This window comes from Podarcis erhardii (assembly GCF_964252035.2).
Source record: "Podarcis erhardii genome assembly, chromosome: 9".
In the NCBI taxonomy this organism is placed as follows: domain Eukaryota; kingdom Metazoa; phylum Chordata; class Lepidosauria; order Squamata; family Lacertidae; genus Podarcis; species Podarcis erhardii.
Genome location: NC_138512.1, coordinates 7836324 through 7862490, shown reverse-complemented (window position 1 = coordinate 7862490; position 26167 = coordinate 7836324). Strand labels below are relative to the sequence as shown.

The 26167-nt window shown below is 42.1% G+C and overlaps 1 protein-coding gene across 2 annotated transcripts in view; it reads right to left on the bottom strand.

The window, feature by feature from the left end:
• Positions 1 to 5937: 5937 nt before the first annotated feature.
• Positions 5938 to 26167, bottom strand: part of IREB2 (iron responsive element binding protein 2) — a 34867-nt gene continuing 14637 nt past the window's right edge. The window contains exons 6-22 of one of the 2 annotated variants that reach the window (XM_081876215.1): positions 24776 to 24845; positions 24050 to 24233; positions 21995 to 22134; positions 19829 to 20000; positions 18063 to 18163; positions 16771 to 16887; positions 15611 to 15770; positions 13805 to 13940; positions 12823 to 12907; positions 12138 to 12294; positions 11607 to 11731; positions 10638 to 10742; positions 9907 to 10049; positions 8923 to 9070; positions 8695 to 8817; positions 8008 to 8193; positions 5938 to 6333 (exon numbers count right to left, since the gene is read on the bottom strand). In XM_081876215.1, the coding sequence (XP_081732341.1) occupies positions 6223 to 6333; positions 8008 to 8193; positions 8695 to 8817; positions 8923 to 9070; positions 9907 to 10049; positions 10638 to 10742; positions 11607 to 11731; positions 12138 to 12294; positions 12823 to 12907; positions 13805 to 13940; positions 15611 to 15770; positions 16771 to 16887; positions 18063 to 18163; positions 19829 to 20000; positions 21995 to 22134; positions 24050 to 24233; positions 24776 to 24845 (2263 nt within the window). In that variant the 3' untranslated portion in view covers positions 5938 to 6222. Of the gene's footprint in view, positions 6334 to 8007; positions 8194 to 8694; positions 8818 to 8922; positions 9071 to 9906; positions 10050 to 10637; positions 10743 to 11606; positions 11732 to 12137; positions 12295 to 12822; positions 12908 to 13804; positions 13941 to 15610; positions 15771 to 16770; positions 16888 to 18062; positions 18164 to 19828; positions 20001 to 21994; positions 22135 to 24049; positions 24234 to 24564; positions 24654 to 24775; positions 24846 to 26167 lie in introns of those variants that run through there. The other variant, XM_081876216.1, reaches the window with a different exon arrangement.

The window sequence follows — 26167 nt, the reverse complement described above, 5'->3', positions numbered from 1 at the left end:
GAAAAAAATCTGAATGAAACAGTGGATGTATGATTTTTGTGGTTCATGCTGTGGCCACAGACATGTGATCTGATGGTGAATTTGGGGTGACCCAATGCAAAAATCCCGAGGATCCATGTGGATCCGTGCTTTGTAACCACATTTTTGCACCATTGCAGCCCCGGGAAACAGTGGATGCGTGATTTTTTTTGGTGCAGGCTGTAGCCATGGACATGCTATGTGATCTGATGGTGAATTTGGGGTGACCCAATGCAAAAATTCTGAGGATCCATGGGTTTTTACCTCCCCCCTCCCAGGCAGCCTCTGCTAGCCTCCCTTATCTCTCTCCCGATCCCACTGATCAGCTGCTACCTTTCAACTCTCCCTTCCCTCTTGTTTGTCTTAGTGTCTTTTCCTTAGCTGGAGCAGTTTTTTGCTCCTCCTTTTCTTCTAATTTCTCTCCTCATTGATTTAGTCTTCCTGTCTCCTCTCCTTGCAAGTTTGCTGTCTTTACCTCCCCCCTCCCAGGCAGCCTCCTTTATCTCTAGCGTCCCTTTTCTCTCTCCCTGATTGGCAAACGATTAGCGGCTTTGAAAGAAAAAAAAAGCATGATCTGCTTTTTGCCCCTGGGCAATTCGGTTCCAGGGACCACACATTCACTCCATAAGATGCAGACATTTCTCCTTACTTTTTAGGAAGAAAAATGTGTGTCTTATGGAGCGAAAAATACGGTATACATACATACATACATACATACATGCATACATGCATACATACATACATAAATACATACGTACATAGAGGAGCAGCGAACCTGTAGCTCTTCAGATGTCGCTGGTCTACAAGGCCCATTGACCCTGACCACTGGCCAAGCTGGCTGGGACTGATGGGAGATGTGAGTCCAACAACTGGAAAGCCACAACTAACCTACCTGCTACTTCAATCAGCATTACAACAAGGGATGTGACTGCTGCACTTTTTACAGTATCAAATGCACATTATACAATCTGTGTCCTGGGGAAATGTTAGACAGATGTGCTTGTGACTGTCACTGAGCCACTTCCCGCCGTCATCCTACACCCTGCCATTTACCATTGCTGCCTTCGAAAACCAGTAAAAATGCAGTCACAGACAATTACAACTGAGAAATGGTACAATTTTCTTTATTAAAAATAATTTACATCCGTTTTAACATTTTATGCACAGTTCTCAGCAAATTGAACTTTGTAAGATTTCTATACAATACTTATTAGTGAATGTAAAACAATCATATACTGTTTTGTTGCAGTTGCTTAAGTGTGGTTAATAAAATGCATTATTTCACAGATGTATAATTTATATTTAAGCCCCCAAATTTGATAAAGGATTAGAATAAAGGTTTGTTTTTGAATCAAAACTGAAGAGAACTTGAAGACAAAATAGATTTCCAGTTCCTGTTATTTTACCCTTCCTAGGGCTTCAGATCAGCACTTATTAACTCACCCCAAGCCTTTCTGAGCAAAATATATATTGTGCTGCTGCTAAGCAATGGATATGGGTAATTTCTCTCAACCCAATCGAGCCATACAGGGAACTACTTTGCATGTCAAAAAAAGATCAGATACGCTTTCTGCCTGTATCAGGAAGACAAGTCCACTCATATCCATGAGTGTGATCTCGAGGGGGCGCGGCGGCAGCAGTGCTCAAGTCCCACTAAAATGATCCCAGACCTGTAGCCCAACAAGGCATGTTTACTTTGAAGTAAATCCCACAGAGGTCAAGGGGAATTGCTCCCAAGTAAAAATACAAAGGACTGAGCCTTGAAAACAGAATATTTCAAGTTTGGAAGGGAAGATCCAAGTGATGGCGAAAACCATCAAGGCAGCTCAAGCTGTCAGTCACATACAGAGAAAAACCACAATGGGACGCCCTGTACTTTTAAGGAAATGGCTACTACTGATTTCACGGACCAGGAAAATAACACCATGCCTATCTATGAGAATGAAATTGGCTTGCTTAAAGAAGCATTTGAGTTTATCAGAACAAGGGCATTAATGAAGGCGTTTTATGGGTGGTGTTTAACTTACTCCCAAAGGCATAGGGCAGCAAGAGATGAGGGATCCTGTGTATTCATTCAAGTCACAAACATTTAAATGTGTCTGCACCTTCAGGCAGGCCTCACAAATGTCATGTTCAGTTTGCTATTAGGGAATGATGGGTGCATCTGATAAGACAAACCAGCTGCACGTCTCAAGCAGCAAGTATTTTTGAGTCTGGGTCCACTGATCCCTTACACTAACAAAGAAGATCCCACCAGACCAAAATAGTTAGTTCAGATATTATTATTGGTAAAGTATCTTTAGTAACAACTATCTTGCTTTCTGCAATTATCAAGACAGAACTCTGATGCCAAGCACTTAATTCAAACAGCAATAATGCAGATAAGAGACCTCTCTCAGTATATTGGTAGTAAAAAGGTATTATTAGTTTTGATAAAAGCACCTAGCACATCATATATAGTGGAGATGATAATGATGATGATGATAATAATAATAATAATAAATTAATAATAATAATAATAATAATAATAATAATAATAATAGTAGTAGTAGTAGTAGTAGTAGTAGTAGTATTACTTATACCCCACCCATCTGGCTGGGTTTCCCCAGCCATTCTGGGAGGCTTCCAACAAGAGATTAAAAATACATTAAAACATCAGTCATTAAAAACTTCCCTAAACAGGAAGTTTAGACAATACCGGCCTGGTTCACCTGTAATAATAAACCGTGGCTTGTCAAACAAACTAGAGCTTGCTTCTCCAAAGTTTTGTTTCGTTTTTCAGCTGTTCGTGCCTTTGTAAATTGGTGAGCTTTTGGGATGGGGTAGCCAAAGGAACTATGAATAACGCAGAGTGATGGGTTTGTGTAGAACACGAAGCTACAGTTAAAGCAAGAGTCATAAGCCAACCAAAAACCTAGCTTCAGATTATGGCTTGTTAGCAGTACGTAAGCAAAATAGAGTTAAGCCCCTGGGCAGAGATCAGGCAAGCAAGCAAACCATTGTTTAATTAACCATGGGCTTAGTGTTACGTGCAAACCAGACTTTTCAAGAATGCCAACAGAACTCCAAGGGCTAAGGTGTTTATTTCAGTTACAGATAGGTAGCCGTGTTGGTCTGTCATGGTCAAAACAAAATAAAAAAATTCCTTCCAGTAGCACCTTAAAGACCAACTGAGTTAGTTCTAGGTATGAGCTTTCGTGTGCATGCACACTTCTTCAGATACCAAAGAAGTGTGCATGCACACTTCTGAAGAAGTGTGCATGCACACGAAAGCTCATACCTAGAACTAACTCAGTTGGTCTTTAAGGTGCTACTGGAAGGAATTTTTTTATTGTGTTTATTTCAGTCATTCACTGAAAAGAACAGTCCTTCAAATGGGTTAGATTCCTATGCATGCTCACATACTCTTTCCTGGTCATTTAACCTTTTTTTCCTCAAAATTACTTGGAAGGTTACTAGGTTGTCATTGGAGATTTTCTGTGGTGCACTATTCACTTGGAACGTGTTTTTTTCTGCATGAGGATGTGCTTGTTCTTAAATTGCTCTTTATACAATAAATTGAAATGGGCTTTCATTACTAATGACATTTTCATGCAGTGGAAATTTCCAAAGAGCAAAACCAATTTTACTGTGTATATCTGGTGGACTAGGTCAATCTTAAAGGTTACGTCTTACTGTAGAATAATTGGCACAAGCCATGTTTGCTAACTAAAACTACTTTAAGGTACAGAGTATGTGAAAAAGAATCCGACACAAATCATTTAAAACCCACCAGGCCTTCTCTGCTTTCCCTGCTGTGACACAGAATATGCTCAGTTATATAAAGGAAACTGCTTCCAGTGGCAGCACTTAAGAGTCCAAAAAGCAGTAGCAGCAGCAATGTCCCTGTTTTAACAGGTGGTTTGGCCAATGCAAGGATCTTTAAGAACTGATCCCCTGTCCTGAAAATGGAAGTAGAAGACCACAGAGCTGCCTCAGCAATGTAAGTGGGTATTTAAAATATTCTTTAGGTCAAAAAATTGCAGCTGTTTTTCACTCCATACTAAAAGCAGAAGAGAAGAAAACCAGAGAGGCTAGTCAAAACAGAACAAGTTGAAACCCATTGTTGCGGCTTCCGATGCTTTCCGCCATGGTGAAAAGCGGCTCCCACACTATAGGAGATCGTTCGTGCAGCTAATTAAGGATAATTGGAAAGTAATTATCCTTGCAAGCCCCCTGCCCCCGGTCAGAGGTGTGTGTGTGTTTCACTTGCAGATCGTCTGATACCTGCCTCTTGTTCTGATGGAATGTGGGAGGCAGGGAACGTTGATGCACGTATCAGTAACTCTCCAACGCGGTCACTATGAGCAGAGGTTCTTCTGTTTCTTAGGATGGATTTGGTTTTGGATCTAACTAACAGGCGTGTTCTGGACTAAGGGGACAAGATAACTTTCTAAATGAATCAGCCACTGAGTGCCAAGGTCTAATCTGGAGAATATTTTCATTGTAACCTGATTGGTAAAGGGGGAGAGGAGCCTTTACCCTTTCTTTATATACATTATATTTGCTGTTTTATGATTCGACAAACCTCCCCCGAAGTATTGTTAATGGATTGGAAAAAATGCAAGAGGGAATTAACGAGAACTTCATAATTTTTATGGATTAATTGCAAGAATTGAACTGTGTGAAAACATCGCAATGATTTGTGGCACTGACCTTCTACAGAATGGTAAAGAAGACTTTGGTTCTGACTTATCATGGCTTTGGAGAGATACCGGCTTGTTAACGGATGGGAGAGGGATCAAAGAAGATAATTCTGGATATCTGCCCGGGACTATAGCAAGACACCAGACCTCTATGTCTTGGATAAGCAAAATGGCGTGTGATGCAGTGAAAATTGCAGTCCTTGAGTGCAGAAAATGCAAGTGAAGGGAAATGCTGAGCATGGAATAGAACATGAAGTGTAAAGATGAACGAAAAACAAACATTTCACACAGAAATTTACAGGATCAAACTCCCCTTGCAAAACTAATGGATATGGAACAGTTAAATGCGAATGAAATCAGTGGCTGTTAAAATAAAGGATCAAGATCGGAACAGTTGTATTTGGACTGAGAGTATTGGAGCAGACAAAATAAGATCATCATTCCCTGAAATCTAGAACCCGGGAAGTCATTCAAAATTGTTTAATTTGGTATTGGATAATTGGCTTTTTAATGGTATTATAATTTGGTATTGTATTAATGTGGCTTTTATTGGATTGTTATAAATGAAAATTATTAAAAATTATTAATCGAAACCCATTGTTGCAGCTCAGTTCCTCAGCGATTGGTAGCCCAGGTTGCTTCTCTCAGGATCGTAGCTGGGGGGGGGGGTAGCCTGTTTTTTTGCCCCAGGTGAAGCCTCCAGAGGAATGCCATTGAAGCTCTCAGCCTGTCTGTGTGTGTGTGTGTGTGTGTGTGTGTGTGTGTGTGTACAGAAACGGGGGGGGGGGGGGGCTGCCAAACTAAATCTTTGACCTGGGTGAAATAAAGTCTAGTTTTGTCCCTGCCACATTCTAGATCTATTAACTCCAAAAGGCAAATGGGGAAAAGAGATTGCTGCTGTTTCAGCAAAGGGGGAGGTGAGGCCAACCCTGTAAATATCTGTACTAGCTCCTTGTCTAAAATTCACCTAGTTTTGTGTTAAGATTGCAGCGCCCTGTGTTTGTAACTTGTGGCCTTCACGCTGACTTTTGCTTTTGATTTTATGGAAACTTTAATTAAAAGGAAACTACCCATCCTCATCAAGCCAAACCATGTGCTGCCCTCAAACCAACAGACAGCAATAAGGAAGCTGAAGGTGCCAAAACTGGGGTGGGGCCCAACGACAGATAAGTCTTCTGGCTTAAAATCTTCAACACAATTCAGTTTCAGGTTTCATGTCACTTTATTTACAAAATGGTCTAAGACAACCCCCTCCCGCCCTTCCCCATACTTACAGCTCTCTTTCACAACACACACGTCAATTTTTTAAGCAATGTCAATAGCACCATTCGAGTATTATTTTTAAAATCCAGACGGATCTTGCTGCAGTCACTACAACAATTCACAATCTTTTACATCCATGGACGAAATTTCAGAATGCAGCAGGACTGTACGCAGTTCCATCGATGGAGTGAGACCTGTGCAAGCCACTGCAGGGTTGGCCCATTGATGCATAGTCCCCCGAGGTGTGAGCAGGCCTCTACAACAGCCTTCGGACCATGTAGTTCAGAATGCCACCATGTTTGTATAACGTTATGTCCATGTCACTGTCAAATGCAGCAACCACATGAAATACTTTGCCTGTGTTTGTCTTTAAAGAGACAGGAATGAGAGGCAAAAGCAAGAAATATGTTAGGACTGTGTCATTTCCTAACATCTCTATAGTAGGATATTCTGTAATAACGACAGCATATTGCAGAAACAAAAATCCTGAGACCCTCAAGTCTTGCTTTAAACTAAACTAGTTTTATTGCTTGTGGAAGTTAATGACTTAATAAAAATACCAGCAAAGTCTGTAATGTTGGGGATCTGGGACTGAGAATGCAGATCTGCCTCTAAGCAGCAATTTGGGACTCCTATGCTCTTCACAGCTCTGGTTCTAAGTGTTTCTCCTTTTCCCATAAGTTATGAAATAAAAACAACCCCTATGTAAGGAAATAACTGTGGCAGATACGCAAGTCATACTCTGAGCAGACCCACTGAAATCAATGGATGTAAGCTTATCATGACTAACTTAAATTGGATACCACTCCACAATAATTATGTAGGTCAGCTTCACTGGAAGGGAGCTGCACAAGAGCACAGGGCAACTGCACAGCTCCTGCTCAGTCTCTGGGGCACCTGTGCAACCGAGGCGTGTTCAACTAAATGCTACCCATAGCAGACCCACCGGATACCTAGTGAGTCAGATCTCTGCCCCTGCCCCTCACTTTGCTGCACTCAAAAAAATTGTTGCCTTAAGATAGTTGCCTGTGCCTTGCACCTCTGTGTAGCCCTGCATGTGTTTAAAAATATGTCTCTTTATGGATTCAGACAACATTGCTCCCAATTATGTTTTTGCACCATTCAAATGACCTTGACATAGTCTTCCCTTTATCAGGACACTGAGCCGCTTCGCACAGCTTGCTTTGCATATGCAGTGGTACCTCGGGTTAAGAACTTAATTCGTTCTGGAGGTCCGTTCTTAACCTGAAACTGTTCTTAACGTGAAGCACCACTTTAGCTAATGGGGCCTCCTGCTGCTGCTGCGCCGCCAGAGCACGATTTCTGTTCTCATCCTGAAGCAAAGTTCTTAACCCGAGGTACTATTTCTGGGTTAGCGGAGTCTGTAACCGGAAGCGTATGTAACCCGAGGTACCACTGTATTTGTACCTTAGGAGCAGTTCTCTAAGTCTCTACAGGGGTGGGGAAACTGCGGTCTTCCATGTGTTGCTAGCCCACAACTCCCATCAGCCCTCATCACTGGCTATGCCAGTTAGGTCTGAGGACCTGTCCAACAACATCTGGAGGGCCACAGGTTCTCCATCCCTGATCTAAAGGCCAACTCTGGTGCTGACTTCTCACTCAAAAGGAGACCCGCCCCCCAAACACAGCTCATATTAACTTACATTGGTACCTCAGGTTAAATACACTTCAGGTTACATACTCCGCTAACCCAGAAATAATACCTCGGGTTAAGAACTTTGCTTCAGGATGAGAGCCGAAATCGTGCTCCGGCGGCACAGTGGCAGCAGGAGGCCCAATTAGCTAAAGTGGTGCTTCAGGTTAAGAACAGTTTCAGGTTAAGAACAGACCTCCGGAACGAATTAAGTACTTAACCCGAGGTACCACTGTACTTTACACTTCCACCTTATGGGAAATGGTGTGGATACCATAAAACTGTGTCATTACCATCTTACAACAGAGGACAGACCATCACATTTGTGCTTCAAGGAAAAAGTAAATCTATTACTAACACTTGCATTCAGAAGTCAGTCTGAGTTACCTTTACATCTAGGGAGATTCCAGGGGATAACTCATGAGGAAACGAGATTGAAAACTGTTCTTTGCCTGTCAGGCCCCAAAACGTTGCGTTTTCCTCGGGGAGGAACTGGAGCGGAGCAATGCCCATTCCAATCAAATGACTTTTATGGATCTTCTCATAGCTTTCAGCAATAACTGCTTTCACACCCTGCAGAAACAGTTATATCTGGCTTAGATACCATCTGAACAATAATAAAAGTCATCTTTATACAACCGCTCAACCCTTCTGTTAATACAAAACGTGGAGAAAATCTCAAGACAGAGAAATCTAGTTTCTTGGAAGGTGGCCTGGAATGCTAGCCAAGAGTCATGAGGGTAGTCCTAGATCTGTTATTCCCACTGAAATAAAACCTCAAGTTAGGTCTCGTTTACCAGGATTTCTGGTCAAGAAGCAAGAAGCAACTATGTTAAATCATTGATTCAGATGTACATTTTCTTTAAACTTGTCCCAGTTTGTGAATTTAATGGTCAAAACCACAAACTGGCACTCTTTAAAGCTCAGTGAAAAAACTGGCTCATGCATTTTCAGAAGGCACAAAATGGCATGCTTTAAGTTCTATGAAAAACAAGCAAAATCCTGTCAAGCAGCCTGAAGTAATAAAACACCAAGGCTTCTTGTTACTTCGAAGTTAACACAACGGAAACATACCAGTAAAAAAGGTCCTTTTGCAGCCCAGTCTCTCGAGCTCCCCAGTCCATACTTCTTGCCTGCTAAGATTATCAGAGGGATATTCTCTTTGCGATACAACTCAGCTGCATCAAACACGTCTAGCTGCAGGGGGGAGAGCAAGAGAGAGAAATAGATGGGGGGAAAGGACATGGGGACATTTCTAATATGCAGCTGCCCCCCCATAGCTTTGAACAAATATGTCCTCACCGTCTGTCCAGTTGGAAAGTGAATTGTTTTAGGAGCAGGTTTCCCAATGAATTTATTGAAAAGTTTTATGTTTGCAAAGGTGCCTCTTGTCATCACTGCATCGTTTCCCCGCCGAGCACCATAGGAATTGAATTCACGGGGCGTGAGGCTACGAGAGACAACAGAGCATGCTCAATATAAACGTGCAACCTGAAAAGTGGACTTTGCTCACAAACATCCCTTAAGGAAGTTTTCCTGTGCCATAGTCAGGTGTGGAACTCTAAGAATACAGGTCAAAGTTTTATATCATGTGTGTCAGTTTTAAATGGATAGCAGGCACTTAAGGCATTCTGACTACCTGTTAACCCTGCAGGGACCTTCAGCCTAATACATGAAGCTTTGCAGATGACACTGAACTAAGCAGAAGGTTCGCTATGAATAAAGGTAAAGGGACCCCTGACAATTAGTTCCAGTTGTGGCTGACTCTGCGGTGCTCATCTCGCTTTATTGGCCGAGGGAGCCGGCATACAGCTTCTGGGTCATGTGACCAGCATGACTAAGCCGCTTCTGGCAAACCAGAGCAGCGCACAGATTCGCCGTTTACCTTCCCGCCGGAGTGGTACCTATTTATCTACTTGCACTTTGACGTGCTTTCGAACTGCTAGGTTGGCAGGAGCAGGGACCGAGCAACGGGAGCTCACCCCATCACGGGGATTCGAACCGCTGACCTTCTAATCGGCAAGTCCTAGGCTCTGTGGTTTAACCCACAGTGCCACCCGCGTTCCTTTTTGCTATGAATAGGGTCCAGTAAAAACAGGACAGATTATGCAGAAAATTCTGACTATAAGCCTGAAAGAAATTCAGTTAATCCTGCTTAGCAACCTACTTTAGCTATGGCACACACTGTTCATCTGGCCAAGCAGCAACCACCACAGTAAAGCAATTTGTGAGGACCAGCTGAATCCTTCAGTTTCTTTCCCTCACAGCTCCTCTGAAGTTTCTTACCCCTTGTTGGTTAAGTATCTGGCAGCAGCGCTGCCCCTCGCAATGCTTCCTGCAGGTGAGATGTGATCTGTCGTGACCGAATCCCCCAAATACAACAAGACGTGCGCATTTTCAATACACTGGGGTGGAAGAGGGTCTCTGGTCTGCCAGATGAATGGACACAAAAGTAGATGAATACACCCCCTCTCTAGGTTAGTCGAAAACACACCCAAAATGCACAAAATGGAGCTAATGTCAAAAGGTAAAGGTGTTCCAAGTATGAAAGCAAGAACGTGCGCACAGCCCTGCAAAAGGAGACCATCTAGCAAAGGACCAGCTTCTCACAAAGGCAAAAGTGATGTTTCTGAGAAATCAACAAGCAAGCAGGTGCCCTCTAGCTTCTCATATTCTAAGGCATACTGTTTCTGAACACGGAGGTGCCATTTAGCCATTAAGACTAGTAGCCACCCAAGAATATGGCCATTCTTCTTTAATCTTTCTAAGGAAGCGGCTGTCACATATTGTGGCAGCAAATTCCATAAATTAATGTTGTGGTATTTGAAGAAGGACTTCCTTTTGACTGTCCTGAACCTAGTTGTAGTGTTATAAGAGATCCTTTCCATTGAGAAGGACAGTAGAACGGTGTTGACATCTTAAATTGTAGGCAGAAACATTCCCCCCACTTATTAAGTTCCCTTTCCTACAATACCTAGAACACCTCAAACATACAGACTTGGTGTTACCATACTTACAAGCTTATCAAAAAAGGAAGGACATCGGATGTAAGTAGACTTCCAATCCCACGTAAATAAGACTGATTCAGGCGCTTCTAGAGAATTCCACCGCTTATTTCCTTTCTGCAAAGCAGGAGATATAAACTTCTGATCATCTTCTCCTGTCTTGTACCCAAAATGCCAGTTACTGAATATAATACAGTGGAAACGCCACAAATACCACATCAACATTTCTTTTCTTTGTAACTGGTAACTCTTGTTAACTTAGCCTTCCAAAATTTTTTTGCTGTTAATAATAATAATAATAATTTATTTGTACCCTGCCTAATTTATTTGTATCTCAGCCTAACCTACTTCAAAGGGTTGTTGCGAGGATAAAACAGTGAGAATGAAGGAGACTGTCTGAGATCCTCAGAGGCAGGTTATAAACACAGTAAATAAATCAGGACATCTGGCTGTTTATGCTCTTGCTTTTTATATTTGCTATAGATCTGGCATACAGAAGTGCTAAAGGTGTTTGAACCAGTATGCATAATTTCATTTTAAAATTTACATACTACATTCCCCGCTAGGAACATGGCACACCGAGTGATGCACAGGAAAAAGTGTTTCATTTGAGTCTTGCTGGGTCAGAACAGGGGTAGGACACCTTTTTCACCCCAAAGGACACATTCCCTCATGGAAATGCAAGTGACCTGAGGGACCAGAGGCAAAAGTGGGCAGATCCATGTATGTGAATGTTACCCTGTCTACAGGAGGGGACACACCAGCTGTGCAAAAAAAGGAATAGGTTTCCCATGCACACACCTCTCTCCAGACAGGCAAGCAAGAGGCAGTATTACAGTTCTAGGACACCTGCTAGGCAGGCAAAAGCGCCCGAGGGTTTGGAGTGCAGGGGGGGTGGCCAGAGAGGGAGCAAAGCCTCTGGCAGAGAAAGTGCTTGGCCCTGAGGATCCCTATCCCTGATTAATAACAATGCCAAACTACCTCCATTTTCCCCTTCAGTTCTTTAAACATGGATGATATTACGAACTCTTCTTCCACTTGCTGAAGTTCTTCTCGAGTGGGCCAAATATCATGCAAGAAGATTCTTTTGCCATCAGGACTGACCCCTACAAAGAAATTTTGATCATGGTGACAATTGCAGAAATTGCACCTCCGCCATTTCTACCCGTCTTAAAAGCATTACGAACACCCAAGAGCTTTCTTAGCTGCACATGATTCGCTCTATGACACACAATATTACCCTTAGCTCACCTGAAAGCAAATCACTTTTGCAGAAGAGAAAATTGCTGAACTGGTTCACAACGATCAACTTGGTTGCTTTGTTAGAAAACATAGGTAGGTTATTTTATGGCGTAGTGGAATCTAGGCCATAGTGCGTCATACACTAGGTAGGCTTCAAACAGAGCAAGAAAGGTAAGCATTGCTCTTAGAGCAAGTTAAATGCCCTGAGAGCATTACAGGAACAAGCCAAGTCCTGGATGAAATAGGAGCTGGAAGGAGAGGGATAGTTACCTAATGGCTCTGTCTGGAAATCAATATTCACAGTTCCTGCTATAGCATAAGCCACAACTAGAGGCGGGGAAGCAAGGTAATTGGCACAGATGCAGCTGCAGAGACGGCCTTCGAAGTTTTTATTTCCAGACAAAACTCCACAAGCAACCAAGTCACCCTGAAAGGCAGAAAATATTAGATTTCTCAACTTCATTGTCATGGTTGCTTGAAGTTCTGTGAGAGTTTACAAGTTATAAAGGAAAAGCTGAGGGGTAACCCTTGATGAAGGATACCCTCTTAGTGGCAAGAATGATTATTCGCTTCTCATATTCCTAACCTCATATTGTTCCTCAACACTCAAACTACAGAATTTGCCTTTAAACCAGGGCTGGGGAAATTCCCGTCCTCCAGATGTTGTTGGGACTAGAATGGAACTCCAATACTGGTATTAAATTTCCTAGCGCATAAAGATATATACTCCAAGAGTGTTTTCATAACCGTATGGGACAGACAGACAGACAGAAAATACTTAAGTGCACAGGGGTCATAATAGGAAAAAGGGGCCCTACTTTCCCAGCTCTACACACTGCACAGAAGTTATTACCCTCCAGCCTAAACAGTCAGCAGGGCAAAGTCTGGACCTTTTATTTTCCCCAATTGGTCAAGAGGAACAAAGTTCACTATGCTACAGTTGTTAAAACATTACCTGCACAATTGCATTCTGAATGGTTTCTGGCAAAGGAGCGGTATTCCCAACACATGTGGAACATCCATAGCCAACGACCTCAAATCTAGAGCAAAACCAGGATTTTAAGAAAATGTCAGTGTTTCATTAGTGCAACCTACTTTTTCATTCACCTTTGCACTGCAGTGAAATCTTTGAAGTTGCCCTGCACGTTATGGGATCAATTGAAGAGAGCTGCTGCGTGGCCAGGGCCTCAAGACTCTGCCTGACATACTGAAATCCTTTCTGCCAGTGGGAAAATGGGAGGTCATGAAAAAGGTTGTGGATTCAACCCCTGGCACCTCCAGTTTTAAAAAAGGAAGGGCAGCAGGTGGGAAAAGACCTCTGTATTGTATCCCACTACGTTCTACTTGGAGTAGACTCACATAAGTTAATGAAGCTGTGTTTGTCACATCTAATAATTTCAGTAGGTCTACTCTGACAAGACCTTAGTTGGATCCAGCCCCATGTCTTGAGATCCTTAAGAGCTGCTGGACTAGACGGACTCTCTCTAGACCAGGAATGTTTCTCTGATAAGACAAATAGGTTGGCCGCTTATAATGCAGCTTCCCATGTTCCTGTGCGCTTGACCAAATTTTCAATAAATAAGCATGCCCCCCCCCAGTAAATTATGATCTGTGGGTTTTTTTAAATAAAAAAATACTATGAGTATAAATACAGCAATGCTTAACATATGCCTTACAGCAATTATTTAGCTTCTGAATGCTGAGCTGGTCAGATGTGATGTGGCTAAAAACCATGAGCCACAGAAACTTTAAAAATGAATCAAATGCCAATGAGTCTGCAAGCAACACACTAATTCAGAAGCTATATGATGTTTGCATGTTACTGTGTTACTTCTTTTGGATTTGACCATGTCACTTTAAGCATGCATTTTAAGTCTCTACACAGAAGATCACAGAGTCTTTAAAACTTCTACATATGAGAGCAAAGAAGTTAGTACCCAAGTTTATTGAGGTATGGCAATACACCACTGGAAGTGAGATAGTGCGTGACCATTCCGCTGCCAGGCGATAAGCTGGTTCTTATGTACGGTTTAACAGTCAGACCAGCTTCAATGGCTTTTTTGGCCAACAGACCTAGGGAAGAATGAAAACAGCAGTGAAATAACGGTACAAAAATTCTAAGGGGCAAAGTTATGTTGCCTATAGATAAATTACCACAACAGGTAGTACTGTTGGAGGAAAGTTTGCTCTTTAGTTTAGAACAAATTATGTACATGCAGAAGGGTCTCAGGCACAAACCCTGCAATATCCCTTAAAAAAAAGTCTCCAGCTACTGTATTTTTCGCTGTGTAAGAAGCACCCAATTTTTAGAGGAGGAAAACAATAAAAGAAAAAGAAGGAGAGTTTGGATTTGATATCCCGCCTTTCACTCCCCTTCAGGAGTCTCAAAGCGGCTAACATTCTCCTTTCCCTTTCTCCCCCACAACAAACACTCTGTGAGGTGAGTGGGGCTGAGAGACTTCAAGAAGTGTGACTGGCCCAAGGTCACCCAGCAGCTGCATGTGGAGGAGCGGAGACTCGAACCCGGTTCCCCAGATTACAAGACTACTGCTCTTAACCACTACACCACACTACACCACAAATATTCTGAATCAAATGTCGTTGAAGAGGCTTTGCACGGCTATCCATGAAGCCAGAACAGCAAGAGGGATTGCTGCGCAGCCTGCATTTGCTCCGTAAGACGCACACACATTCCCCTTTACTTTTTAGGATGGAAAAGGTGCGTCTTATAGAGTGAAAAATACAGTATGTGTTGAAGAATTTTTTGTCCACAACCCAGAAGAAATCTCTGCCCAAGTCCCTGATGAACAGTTGCCAGTTAGGATTAACAGTTCAGGGTAGATGGACCAATGTATGACTCTCTGTTATTGGAGGTTTTTAAGCAGAGGTTGGATGGCTATCTGTCAGGGATTCTTCAGCTGGGATTCCTGCATTGCAGGGGATTGGACTAGATGACCCATGGGGTCCCTTCCAACTCTACAATTCTATGATTCTATGTACGACAGCTCTAGATACCATATTAACTTCATAAGCGGCAATATCAAGCCCTGGTGCAGCATAGCCTCCATTCATTTTGATGGGGCGTAGCGGATTATGACCTTCATCCTCTTTTGATAAGCAATTTCAGAAAGACGAAATTCTAACATTTATGCTTTTGCATAAATCCCCAGAAAGTTCAATCCTATGAGCCAGCAGGTTGACCACTTGTTTATATTAAGGCAAGACCAAAAACACAGCTTCACTGGCACAAGGTCACCATTAGCAATGCTGCTCTTGTGCTGGAAGCTAGTCCAGGACACTGCTGTTGTAGTACTGCAGGCATGACTTCAAAAACTACCACCACTTTTTCACAGGTAATGAACAGAACTTTAAACACAATAAATAATAAAATACATTTTTCAAAAAAGAACAGCTACTACTGTCAGGTGCAGAACACTGGGAACTGTGAAAATGCTGCCGTGTTGCACCAGGTACTGCACAATCTGTGAAGCATTTTAAAGACACACTGTTCAACAAAAAACCACAATCCCAGTACAATTTCAGCTATCCAAATTTAATGGTATTATAACTAAAAGGCACCTCCACACTTTTCAAGCTTCTGCTTAAGCTACACTGGCACAAACTCCTCTGTCTGCCTTCTATAGACATTTATAGGATGGCGGTTCAGTTTGGTTAACTTGGCTCTATAACGCCATTGTTACAGCAAGAGATAGAGAAGAAAACTGAATCCAGGCAGAGTATACCTGCTCCTAGCATTACAGAGGGGTTGCAGTTGTTTGTACAGCTGATTACTGCAGCAATGACGACTGATCCATGAGCCAGCTTGTACTCATTTCCTTCATACTCCACAGGAACCACATCCCTTTGCCTTTCAGCTGGAATCTGAAAGCCTTTAAAGCCAGCCTAGGGAATCAAAACAGACATTGCAAAATCAATTACACAACAAATTCAAAGCTGCTTTTAAGCAAGAGAGGGGACACTAGAATCCTGTGTTGGTGTATAGCCTTGGCAGCCAGGAAGCCAAAATCCAGTGGCAACATCTCCAATAAATTGGGGGAACTAACACAAACTATTTTATTAATTCTGATTGCAAAATCTGCATGGAATACCTCAATCTGTATCCTCCCATTCCTAATAGTTTCATGCAGACCAAGACAAATGTTTGGTTTTCTGCATGGCAGCACGTCAACCAGTCAAAGAGACAAGGGTTCTGCACTCATGTTTGCATGTTACAGTGCCCAGCTGGGAGCATGAGAAGACATGCAATCTAGATGTGCCCTTTGATTTTCAAACATCACGACTGACAGGAAAGAGATTAATTTTTGTTTTACAAAATGTTGTGACAGTGAAAGAAGCAGGCCTCTTTCCCACGGAACAGAGACTATATAATTAAAAAAGACTGGCAAAGAATCAGAGGGATGTGGGTTTAACGCAATGTGGGAACTCCAGGAAGATATTAGAGATGGAGGGCTAGGAGGAACGTAACAGGGAAAAAGGGGAGGGAAAGTTGGAATCCAAAGGTTGTAAAATTATTATTTAATTCTATGTTGTTGTTGTTTTTCTGTATTATGTTTGAAAGGGGGAAACTCGTGGAAGGGAATAGATCGATCTTAGGGGGATGGGAATTACGCTAAACTGGGTAATGGAGGATGATTGCAATTTGGGGATAAGAATTTGTTGAACCTAATTGTTTATTTGGAAGATTTGGAATACATGAGGGGGTGGGGAGGGGAAGTCCTAGTTATTGGAAAAAGTTTATAAATTGGATTTAATTTGTTTTAATTTGGAAAACCTTAATAAAAATTATTTTAAAAAAAACATTAAAAACTTCTCTAAACAAAACAAAAAAAAAAAAAAACACGTAGAAACCCTAACAGTAGTTTTTCATTTCAACTGCACATACCTTTTCATTTAAGCAGGCCTGGAAATCGCTCTTCATATTCGTAACAGCCACTCTGTCCTGTGCCCTTTTGGGACCACTTACATAGGGCATTATAGAACCCAGATTTATGCATATAACCTGATGGAGTAGAACATTTGTTAATAAATTATTGCACAGTATACATCACTGCACTGCTGCATAGGCTTTCAATATAAGCTAGCCAAAATTTGTAGACTACCTGGACAATTTTGCAAGTTTTTTTTCTACAAATCAGGCTTTGGCAATTTATGTAAGGAACATTTTGCAGACAAGCTGAAATTATCAACTTTTCTTTCTAGCAAAAGATGGAAAACAACTTGTTGAAGCAACATATTATTGTGTGATTTTAATTTTTTTGAAAGTCATCCTAAATTAGCAGTTTTACAAAGGCCATTTACTGAACAGCAGTAATCCAAAATGCCAATAAAAAAAATTACTAAGATTGAAATACTAAGAACTAGTGATTGAAATCCCAAACCACTTCACAGTCTGCTCCACCCCAGTTCCAACAAGAACTCCCTGCGAATATCAGAAACTGCCAAAGAACACTGTAATTTGGGAGTCATTTTGGGAAATCTTCAACCCACCCAGAAGATAAGGTTTGAGGGAAGGAACGAAATTATACAAATATAATTGTGTGCTCTTTTGGCCAAGACACAATACCAAAGTGGCTTACCATTAAAATGCACACAAATGCTTAACTGTAAAAGAAGCATGCACAGTAGTCTTCTGGTTTGTGGCAGTTGCAGATGGAAAGAGCAAGAGCTGAAGATGCTCAGTAGCTGACTGATGGTAAAGATGCCTGTCTATAGCAGCTGCCCTCCCTTGATGCTCTGAAAGCTCAGAATGCTGAGCTGCCCCCAGTGGTCTCATCCAGGTACTGATCCAAGCTCTTGCAGCTTCAGCAATGTCACCGCATCAGTTCACCGGATCTTTATTGCCCAAGCTTTATTATATTGTAGATGGGGTAGGGTACAGGTGGGAAGGAGAAAGTTGGTTGGAAGGAGGCAAGTATGGGGACTATATGCCCCTCAAGGTGCTGCAGGATTATAACTCCGATCATTACCGACCGTTAGGCCATGGCGGCTGGGGCAGACGAAAGCTTGAGTCCAACAACATCTGGAGGGGGACATGCTCCCCATGCTTGGAACAGGGAATTGGGTTCTCTTGAAGGTATAGGAGACCCTATTGGCTGGTGAGGCAAGGTAAAGAGTATAGATCCAAGCAAGACTCAAGCTGCAAATATGAAAGAGGCAAGCCCATTTTGACATTACCTGGGAATATTCAGGTTCTTCTGTGGAAAGTTCATCACTTCGAAGTAGTTTCACAGTTTTAAGATATGTTTCCATCAACTTAAGCCTGGTCTCATCAAAGCCTGTGGGAAACAGTTAAATAATCAGAAAAAAATGTTTAAGTAATGAATCTTCTGCTGATATTCAAATCAGTAAGCTGATGACAGCTTACTGTCATGACAAGTACATTAAAATGTACCTAAATACAAACACAGTAATCACATAACAAGTACCAGCAATATAAAATAAGAAAAATCAGAACACCATCAAATAACTCAATTTCACATTAAACCCCATAGTCACCAAAACAATTTACAGCAACATTATTTGCTGATATAGCAACATAACAGAGTAGCTCAATAGAACATGTGCAACAAAAGGCTTGAACTTAACTGCCTTCTCCTAACTCGAAATACCACAAGTGTCTGAGGAGTCCCTTCCAGGGAGCACTTAACTCCCAATTTCCTGCATGCAATAGCCAGGAAAAAAGACGGTAACCCAAGTATCTACTGCAGCATCTTACTTAAAGGAAGACAGAAGTGAACCAAATCAAGTCTCTCAGATATACACATTGAGCAGGAAGATACATTTTACTTATACACACACACACACACACACACACACACACACACACACTCTACATGTGTGAAGACCCTCAGGTCTGGGGCTGCATGCAACCTTGCAGACCTCTCCACTGACAGCCTTGGGCATCTCTCTAGGCCTTGCCTCCTCAAAGCCCTTCTGCAGTATTTCTGCCTGACTGCAACGTGTCCCTGAACTGTGAGCCTCGTTTGACTTGATGGAGAGACATGCACATTGGAGAGATCCAAGACTTTAACAGGATGAGAAACTATAACTCAAAAGTACGGTTTCTACCAAAATCTTTAATGCTCAGATCAGCATGACAGACAGACAAAGCATGGTTTAAAGGCACAGCAGGTGCTATGTACGGCTAAGAGAGCTAACACAGGCAGAGGCAAACTCAGCCCTCCAGATGTTTTGAGACTACAATTCCCATCATCCTTGACCACTGGTCCCGTTAGCTAGGGATGATGGGAGTTGTAGTCCCAAAACATCTGGAGGACCTATGCCATTGATCCAGCAAGTAGCACGACCCCCTCGGGTCCCATTATATGGGAATGGGGCAGGCATAACTTCAGCATGGCAAAGAGGTAAGCAAACCAAATCTCTTCTGGAGGTCTGGACCTGAACTGTCCACCTCGCTAGCTTCTTTGTGGCCTAACTGATGGAGGAAGGCTTTGCTACAGGGCCCCTCCTTGGGATCTAACTCCCTGTTCATACTTCCCTGCCACTCGAGGCCCTGACGCAGTCTGTCCCAAACTTCTGGGCCCCTTCCCAGTGTCATCAACCAGCAGCTTCCCCAACTTCCTCCACCCCCACAATGGGACTCATGACGTGGACACTTCCAATTTCAATGTAGCTGGGATGTGGCCCAAAAGTTAAGGCTGTCGAGACAACTGCTCTATCCACTTGTGGTTATGGCCCTACTTGCCACTGGCAAGAGTCCCCCAGAAGGCTGCCCACAACAGAATGCAGCCCCAGGGCTGGGAAAGGTTCCTCGCCCCTTACACATGGGGAAATTCCAATCCCGCAACAACATGTTGTGAAATATTACACCAATTTATTTTGTTTAAAATGCATACAACAGTTACTTAACAGAAAGCCTCTAGGTAATATATTGCTATGGTAAAGCTCTGGAGAACCAGCCGTTTTAATTTCCGTCTTACCAGTGTGTTTTAAGTGCTTTAATGTCACATTATCGATAGGGAAAAAGCTCAGGATAGCACCATATTCTGGACACATATTTGCTATTGTGGTCCGGTCACCTATGGAGAGCTGGGAAACTCCAGGCCCAAAGAACTCCACAAATTTTCCAGACACGCCTGCTTGCCTAAGTTGCTAAGGAGAGGAAAAAAGAAAAGAAAAATCAAACGCTGCATGCAGAACAAGGAGGCATCTTATGACATAAAGGTTTCGAATGAATTACTAGCAATTCCACCAAGAGAAATATATAGAATCATGAGGCAGGAGACTACCCTTGGGCCCTCTTAATCAGCAAGGAGCAGAGTATGGAGCATGGCATGCTGAGTGAGTGCACCTCATTGCTCTGCAAGATGTTTTGGGCAAGTGAGTCAAGCTACATGCCAAATTCTTTAAACACACCATCTTCTGGTGTCACCATTCTTCAGTGCTGCCCTTTTGTTGCACAGCAATTAGTTAAGGATGTGGGGCAGTGCTTTTGAAGGTTTCAATTTCACTACCCTCTGGAGTCATGGAAACAGGGGGTGCCTACATCTAATACTACAAACTGGAAAAATAACACTTTTTCATTTGATTCAATGACACAACTAGTTAGTTTAACCCAGGGTGCATTTGATTTAAATCAAATCCATTTAAATCACGATTTAAATCACTAGTCAGTAAGACTTGATTTAAATCATTTTTTTACAGAAAGACTCAGCCTTTCTGGCATCCTCTTAATATTTCCAACCAGATGAAGGTTTCATTTTTGGAATATTAAATTTTCAGAGTAGTTTTTACAGTTATAGCAAAAACTACTGATATAACAAAATCAGTAATTTTTGCTATAATTGTAAAGAAATATATAACTGTTAGAAATACACAGACAGATAATTATGAAATTATTGTGAGGTTTAATAAGTTAACTGTTTATACTCAGGCAACTTTTCTGCTGTACTTTATTGGAAGGAGAAAAATAATTTCCTTAATAACAATTTAAACAATTTATTTAACTAAAACAATAACATTATAGCATATGTATTCATGTTTGTTTAACTGATGTAGTTAAACGGTTTTTTTAAAAACAAACTTAGACTGTGTTTAAGCACACATGAAAAACTTAAAACAAATCCTTATTTCTTGATGAACAGCCTTTGGACTATAATGTAACTTAAACAGAAAACTATCTTTAGAAATATTTTTCTTCCAAAAGCATTTTATTTAAAAAATCTGATTTAAATAAAAAATCTGATTTATTTATTTTTTAAATCGATTTAATTTTTTTAAAAAAAAAATCCGATTTTTTTTTTTTTAAAATCATTGATCATTGGTTTTTTTAATCCACCCTGGTTTAACCATTACTGTATCCTTAGCGTGAAATTCTGCAGCAGGTTTGGACAGAAAGCACGGTGCCGAGACACTATCCTGGTCATTGCAAGCTTTGGTCTAGAATGGATGAAGTATTCTCTTCCATATCCGCCTTACAACTAATAGCTGAAGTATGGCTATTCACCCCAGGGTCCTTCGCCCTCAGTATCTAGGAAGGGAGGGAATCAAATCAGTCCCTGAGTTGACTTTCTTTTCTTCATAAACACTCAGCTGGAAGCCAACACAGAGCAGGTTCTTTAGTGTCTACAGGAGAATAGGGATGGTGGAAGATTGGCTTCAGAGAGGAAGGGGGAGGAGGTGATTCCTAGTTCAGCCCCAAGCAAAGCCTTTCTTCAGAGGAATCCAAGCAGATGGGAGCAAGGGCCTCCCATCCAAACTGCAGCAAGAAGGGAGAAAGAAGACTGAACCATATGCACACTATGTTGGCCAGGCATGGCTCTTTCCGAAACCAGAAGGTCTTTAAGGCTAGAGAGACCCACATGTGGGGTTACCATGGTGAGCTGCTTAGGAACTTGCCCAGAAACAGCTGCTCCTTGTCCCCAGTAAGGGGTAACCTGCTGAAAGAGCACCAGTTGCTTCACCACAAACTTCATTGGTGTTCAATTTCCCTTGTTTACCTGCCACAAAGTTTCTTAAGGCTTTGCCAAACCACTGCTAATGACACTGTAACCTTAGATAAAATCCTAGGCACTTTTATGTCACCTCCAGCAGAACTAGTAATACATGGCCTGCTTGACTTGGCAACAAAGAGAGCTCTAATTTACCTTTGTAATGCTCAGGACCACATCGATTGATGTGGCAAGCGGGCTGGCGGAGCCTGTCAGTTGACACCCAACCACCTCAGGCAGGGTGAGGGCGACTGGCAAGCCAAGCATGACGGCTTCGGTTTCAATTCCACCCACACCTGGAAGGAGAACGTTACGTCACTTAAAACAGCTTGGTAACTGGCAGATTCTTAAAAACTTTGAAGAGCATGCTATAAGTATCTTCAGAAATCTTCTTTGTCAAAAGTCAAAACTGACTACTGTAAAAGATAACCCCGTATCGTCCCCATTTTAACCTGACTGGAACACACACACATGGAGCTGCCTTTTAGGAAAGATGTTGGAAAATCAGATATATAACCTCCAGGCCATACTGCCCCCAAAAGTGTCTCCCCTCCACACCTTCCTAGATTTTAGATAGCACACACAGTTCCAACATTGGGGTTTTCCTTCATTTCAAGGGAAAAGCCAGCAGTCATTACACTAGGTTGCAACAGAAGCAAGAGAAAGGATGGAGGACCGACCAATGTGTTGGTACAGCCAAAAGACCAGCAAGTTTGGACTTATCCTTGTCTTGAACATTTTCACACCAGCTGGCGATTAGAAGAACTAAGAACTTATATCCGAGTCTGCCTATTTCCTCTCCCCACCCCAATCCATTTTCTTTTTGTGTTGTGCCTTTTTAGATTGTAAACCAAGGGCAATGATGAGAAATTTTATTTATTCTTATTGTTAGTGAACTGTAAGCCACTATGGGAATCTTTTTTGGTTGAAAAGCAGGGTGAACATTTAAACTAATGTTGCATTGATCATAAATAAAAATTGAAATGGAAGATGGGGTCACCTTCTGATGGGTTAATGAAGAGTTTCCTATCTTTGTCTTAGTGAAAGAAAGGAAGCTTTCTCTCCTCTCAAACTGTTGAGGCAAAGGTTTTCTTCATGAAAGTAACTTTAGATTACAAAAACTATACGGATTAAGACTGCCTGCACGCAGCATGATGTGCTGTGTATTATGCATAGTATTAGTCTCCATTATGTCATGTAGTATTTTATACTTCTTCTCATACTTTCAAAAACCTAACAGATTACTCTCTCCTAGCCCCCAGGTAGCAGTGTCTATTTAGATTTATTACCCATTGTACCCCCACAGAAAATGGAAGTAAAAGAGAGGGATCAGGAGTAAAACACAGAATTTCAAAATACTGAACAAATAAGCCTCGCCTACAGAGAGTGGAGGGGACGCGGTTGGTGCTGTGGGTTAAACAACAGAGCCTAGGACTTGTCAATCAGAAGGTCGGCTGTTCGAATCCCCGCGACGGGGTGAGCTCCTGTTGCTCGGTCCCAGCTCCTGCCAACCTAGCAGTTCAAAACCACTCCAGCGGGAAGGTAAGCGGCGTTTCCGTGCGCTGCTCTGGTTCGCCAGAAGCGGCTTAGTATGTTGGCCACATGACCCGGAAGCTGTACGCCGCCTCCCTCGGCCAGTAAAGTGAGATGAGCGCAGCAACCCCAGAGTCGGCCACGACTGGACCTAATGGTCAGGGGTCCCTTTACCTTTACCTTGCAGAGAGTGGATTAGTTGCTCTGAATACAAAAGCAGGGAAGCTCTCCACTGAGCCACAAACAGGTATGTACAGTGTCTTTGCCTGCCCTCCCCTGCCCCCTCCTCACTCTTACAGGAACACGGATGTTACGGTGGGTGAGGAGTCTGGTACAGCCAAAGCCTAATATTTTAAACAGTGAGTCTTATTTTTTAATTATTAAAGTAGTCTTTTTAAAAATTCATTGGGGGTCTGCTTAATCTCACGACTGAATTAGTGAAGTGTGTTTTTAAGCACACAAATAATAATAATAATAATAATAATAATAATAATAATAATAATAATATAATAGTAGTAGTAGTAGAGCATCTTTATATTTTCTCACACTTGCAACTTCCCCCTCTCCACCCAACTATCACAATAGAAACTGTTAAGGAGGAAATTAAAATAAAGAGAAAGAAATTGAAAACTAGATATGTAACAAGGAAGAACATTGTGAACTGCCAACTCATCTTACCCCATCCCAAGATTCCCAAGCCGTTCACCATTGTTGTATGGGAATCGGTGCCAACAACGCTGTCTGGATAGAGGAAGTCTTTAACATCAAATACTACTCTTGACAAGTACTCCAGGTTCACTTGGTGGGCCATTCCTGTCCCAGGAGGAATTACTGAGACATTCCTGAAAACTTTGGAACCCCACTAGAGAGAGAGAGAGAGATAAAAGGGGTAGGGAATTAAGATAAGTGATCTTCGCACTCTCTGAACCAACCAAGCTTTAGCAATGGTAACTGTAAATGAGAAAAGGTACATCAGGATTTATTATTTTTTAACCAACACAACCCATATCTACTGGGTAAAGAAAGGCAAACTGCTGAAAATATGAGTGTCTCAGCAAGTATTAGCATAGGAGAGAACCTACATAGCTATCACAGTTCCTAAGATAGTGTGCCCCTTCACACAGAAAAATTAGAGCTTCCTGCACAGGTTAAAAACTCTGCCGTTCTAGCCATGATCTGTCTCTCCATTATACCTTTCCTGAAGTATGTCAAACATAAACAGAAGTTAATTCGAGAATGAGTATGCCATTTCATGTTCAATACCAGAAGCCTCCTTTTGTTCTCTTAGTTAAATATTCTGAAAGAAAGGGGGAAGGTTCAAAACTGATTGCAGAACAGACCCAAGCAGATCTCCATCAGACCACTTTGTGCGGTTCTGCCATAAGGTTCTTCAAACCAACGTACCTTGAAAAACTGAAGTCTCTCTCTATTTCTACCAAATTCCATCTCCTGGTTTTTTAACACTGTTTCCGGCCTACGGGGGAAGAAAAAATCAAACCCATATAAACATTACTGTTTTCTCTCCTAATATTTCACTTACAGTTGAAAACTGAGAAGTCTGGAACTGGTTAGGAGAGGCATTTTAACTCCACATGAAATGGCACATGCCTCCTCCACATTCCCTCTTTTTAAAACAAGCCAAGGTCTCTTGTAAAGCATGCAGTGAGTGTCTATCATGTGGCAATAAGCACTGCTTCAGATCGCATGGGGCAAGCTGGCTTTAAAAAGGTGTCTTTAAAAAATAACCTTCCTTAAGATGTGCTTTTCAGCTACTGTTCTTAGAGGTAAGTAACCTCAAGCAAGAAGCAAGTTAGAGTCATGTTATGCATGATAAGAAAACCGCTTATCTTCATATCTTGTTACTGCAAATTAGAAAACCAGTAAGGTGACAAGTTAGGCATGTACGGCTTCAGGAATCTCCTTCATTTATGAGAAATTAAGAAATATATCTGGAGGTATTTCTACTATGCCTGTCCAACAATTGTCCTCCTATATTATGCTTTTGCTTAATCCCTGGCAGAGACTGAATTTTACTGCATGTGGCCAATCATCACGTCTTTCAGAAGAATGTTAAATGGATAGACCAAATTTGGCTTCCTCTCGTGGTTTGAAAAAAAAAATAAACAATGATTGCTGGATCACATGTGAATGCTAAGTCAGTTCTCTGGTTCATTTCCTCCCAGCCGGGGAATGGAAGAACAGCAGGATTTGAGAAGCATGTACCAGCACACTTTCTTGTTCATAGGAAACAATACAGTGGTGCCTCGCAAGACGAAAAGAATCCGTTCCGCGAGTCTCTTCGTCTTGCGGTTTTTTCGTCTTGCGAAGCAAGATCATTAGCGGCTTAGCGGATCAGCTGATAAGCGGCTTAGCGGATCAGCTGATAAGCGGCTTAGCGGATCAGCTCATAAGCGGCTTAGCGGATCAGCTCATAAGCGGCTTAGCGGATCAGCTCATAAGCGGCTTAGAAAAAGGGGGGGAGGGAAAAAACCCGCAGGAACCCGCAAGACATTTTCGTCTTCTGAAGCAAGCCCATAGGAAATTCGTTTTGCAAAGCACCTCCAAAACAGAAAACCCTTCCGTCTAGCGGGTTTTCCATCTTGCGAGGCATTCGTCTTGCGGGGCACCACTGTAGTCTGTTTTACCATTCTGTGTGAACCAGGCGTTCATTAAAGTTTGCCACTGAGAAAATACACATATAGAAACTCAGCTACAGAGCCAGTGTGGTGCAGCGGTTAAGAGTGTTGGCCTAGGACCTGGGAGACCAGGGTTCAAATCCTCACTCAGCAGCGAAAG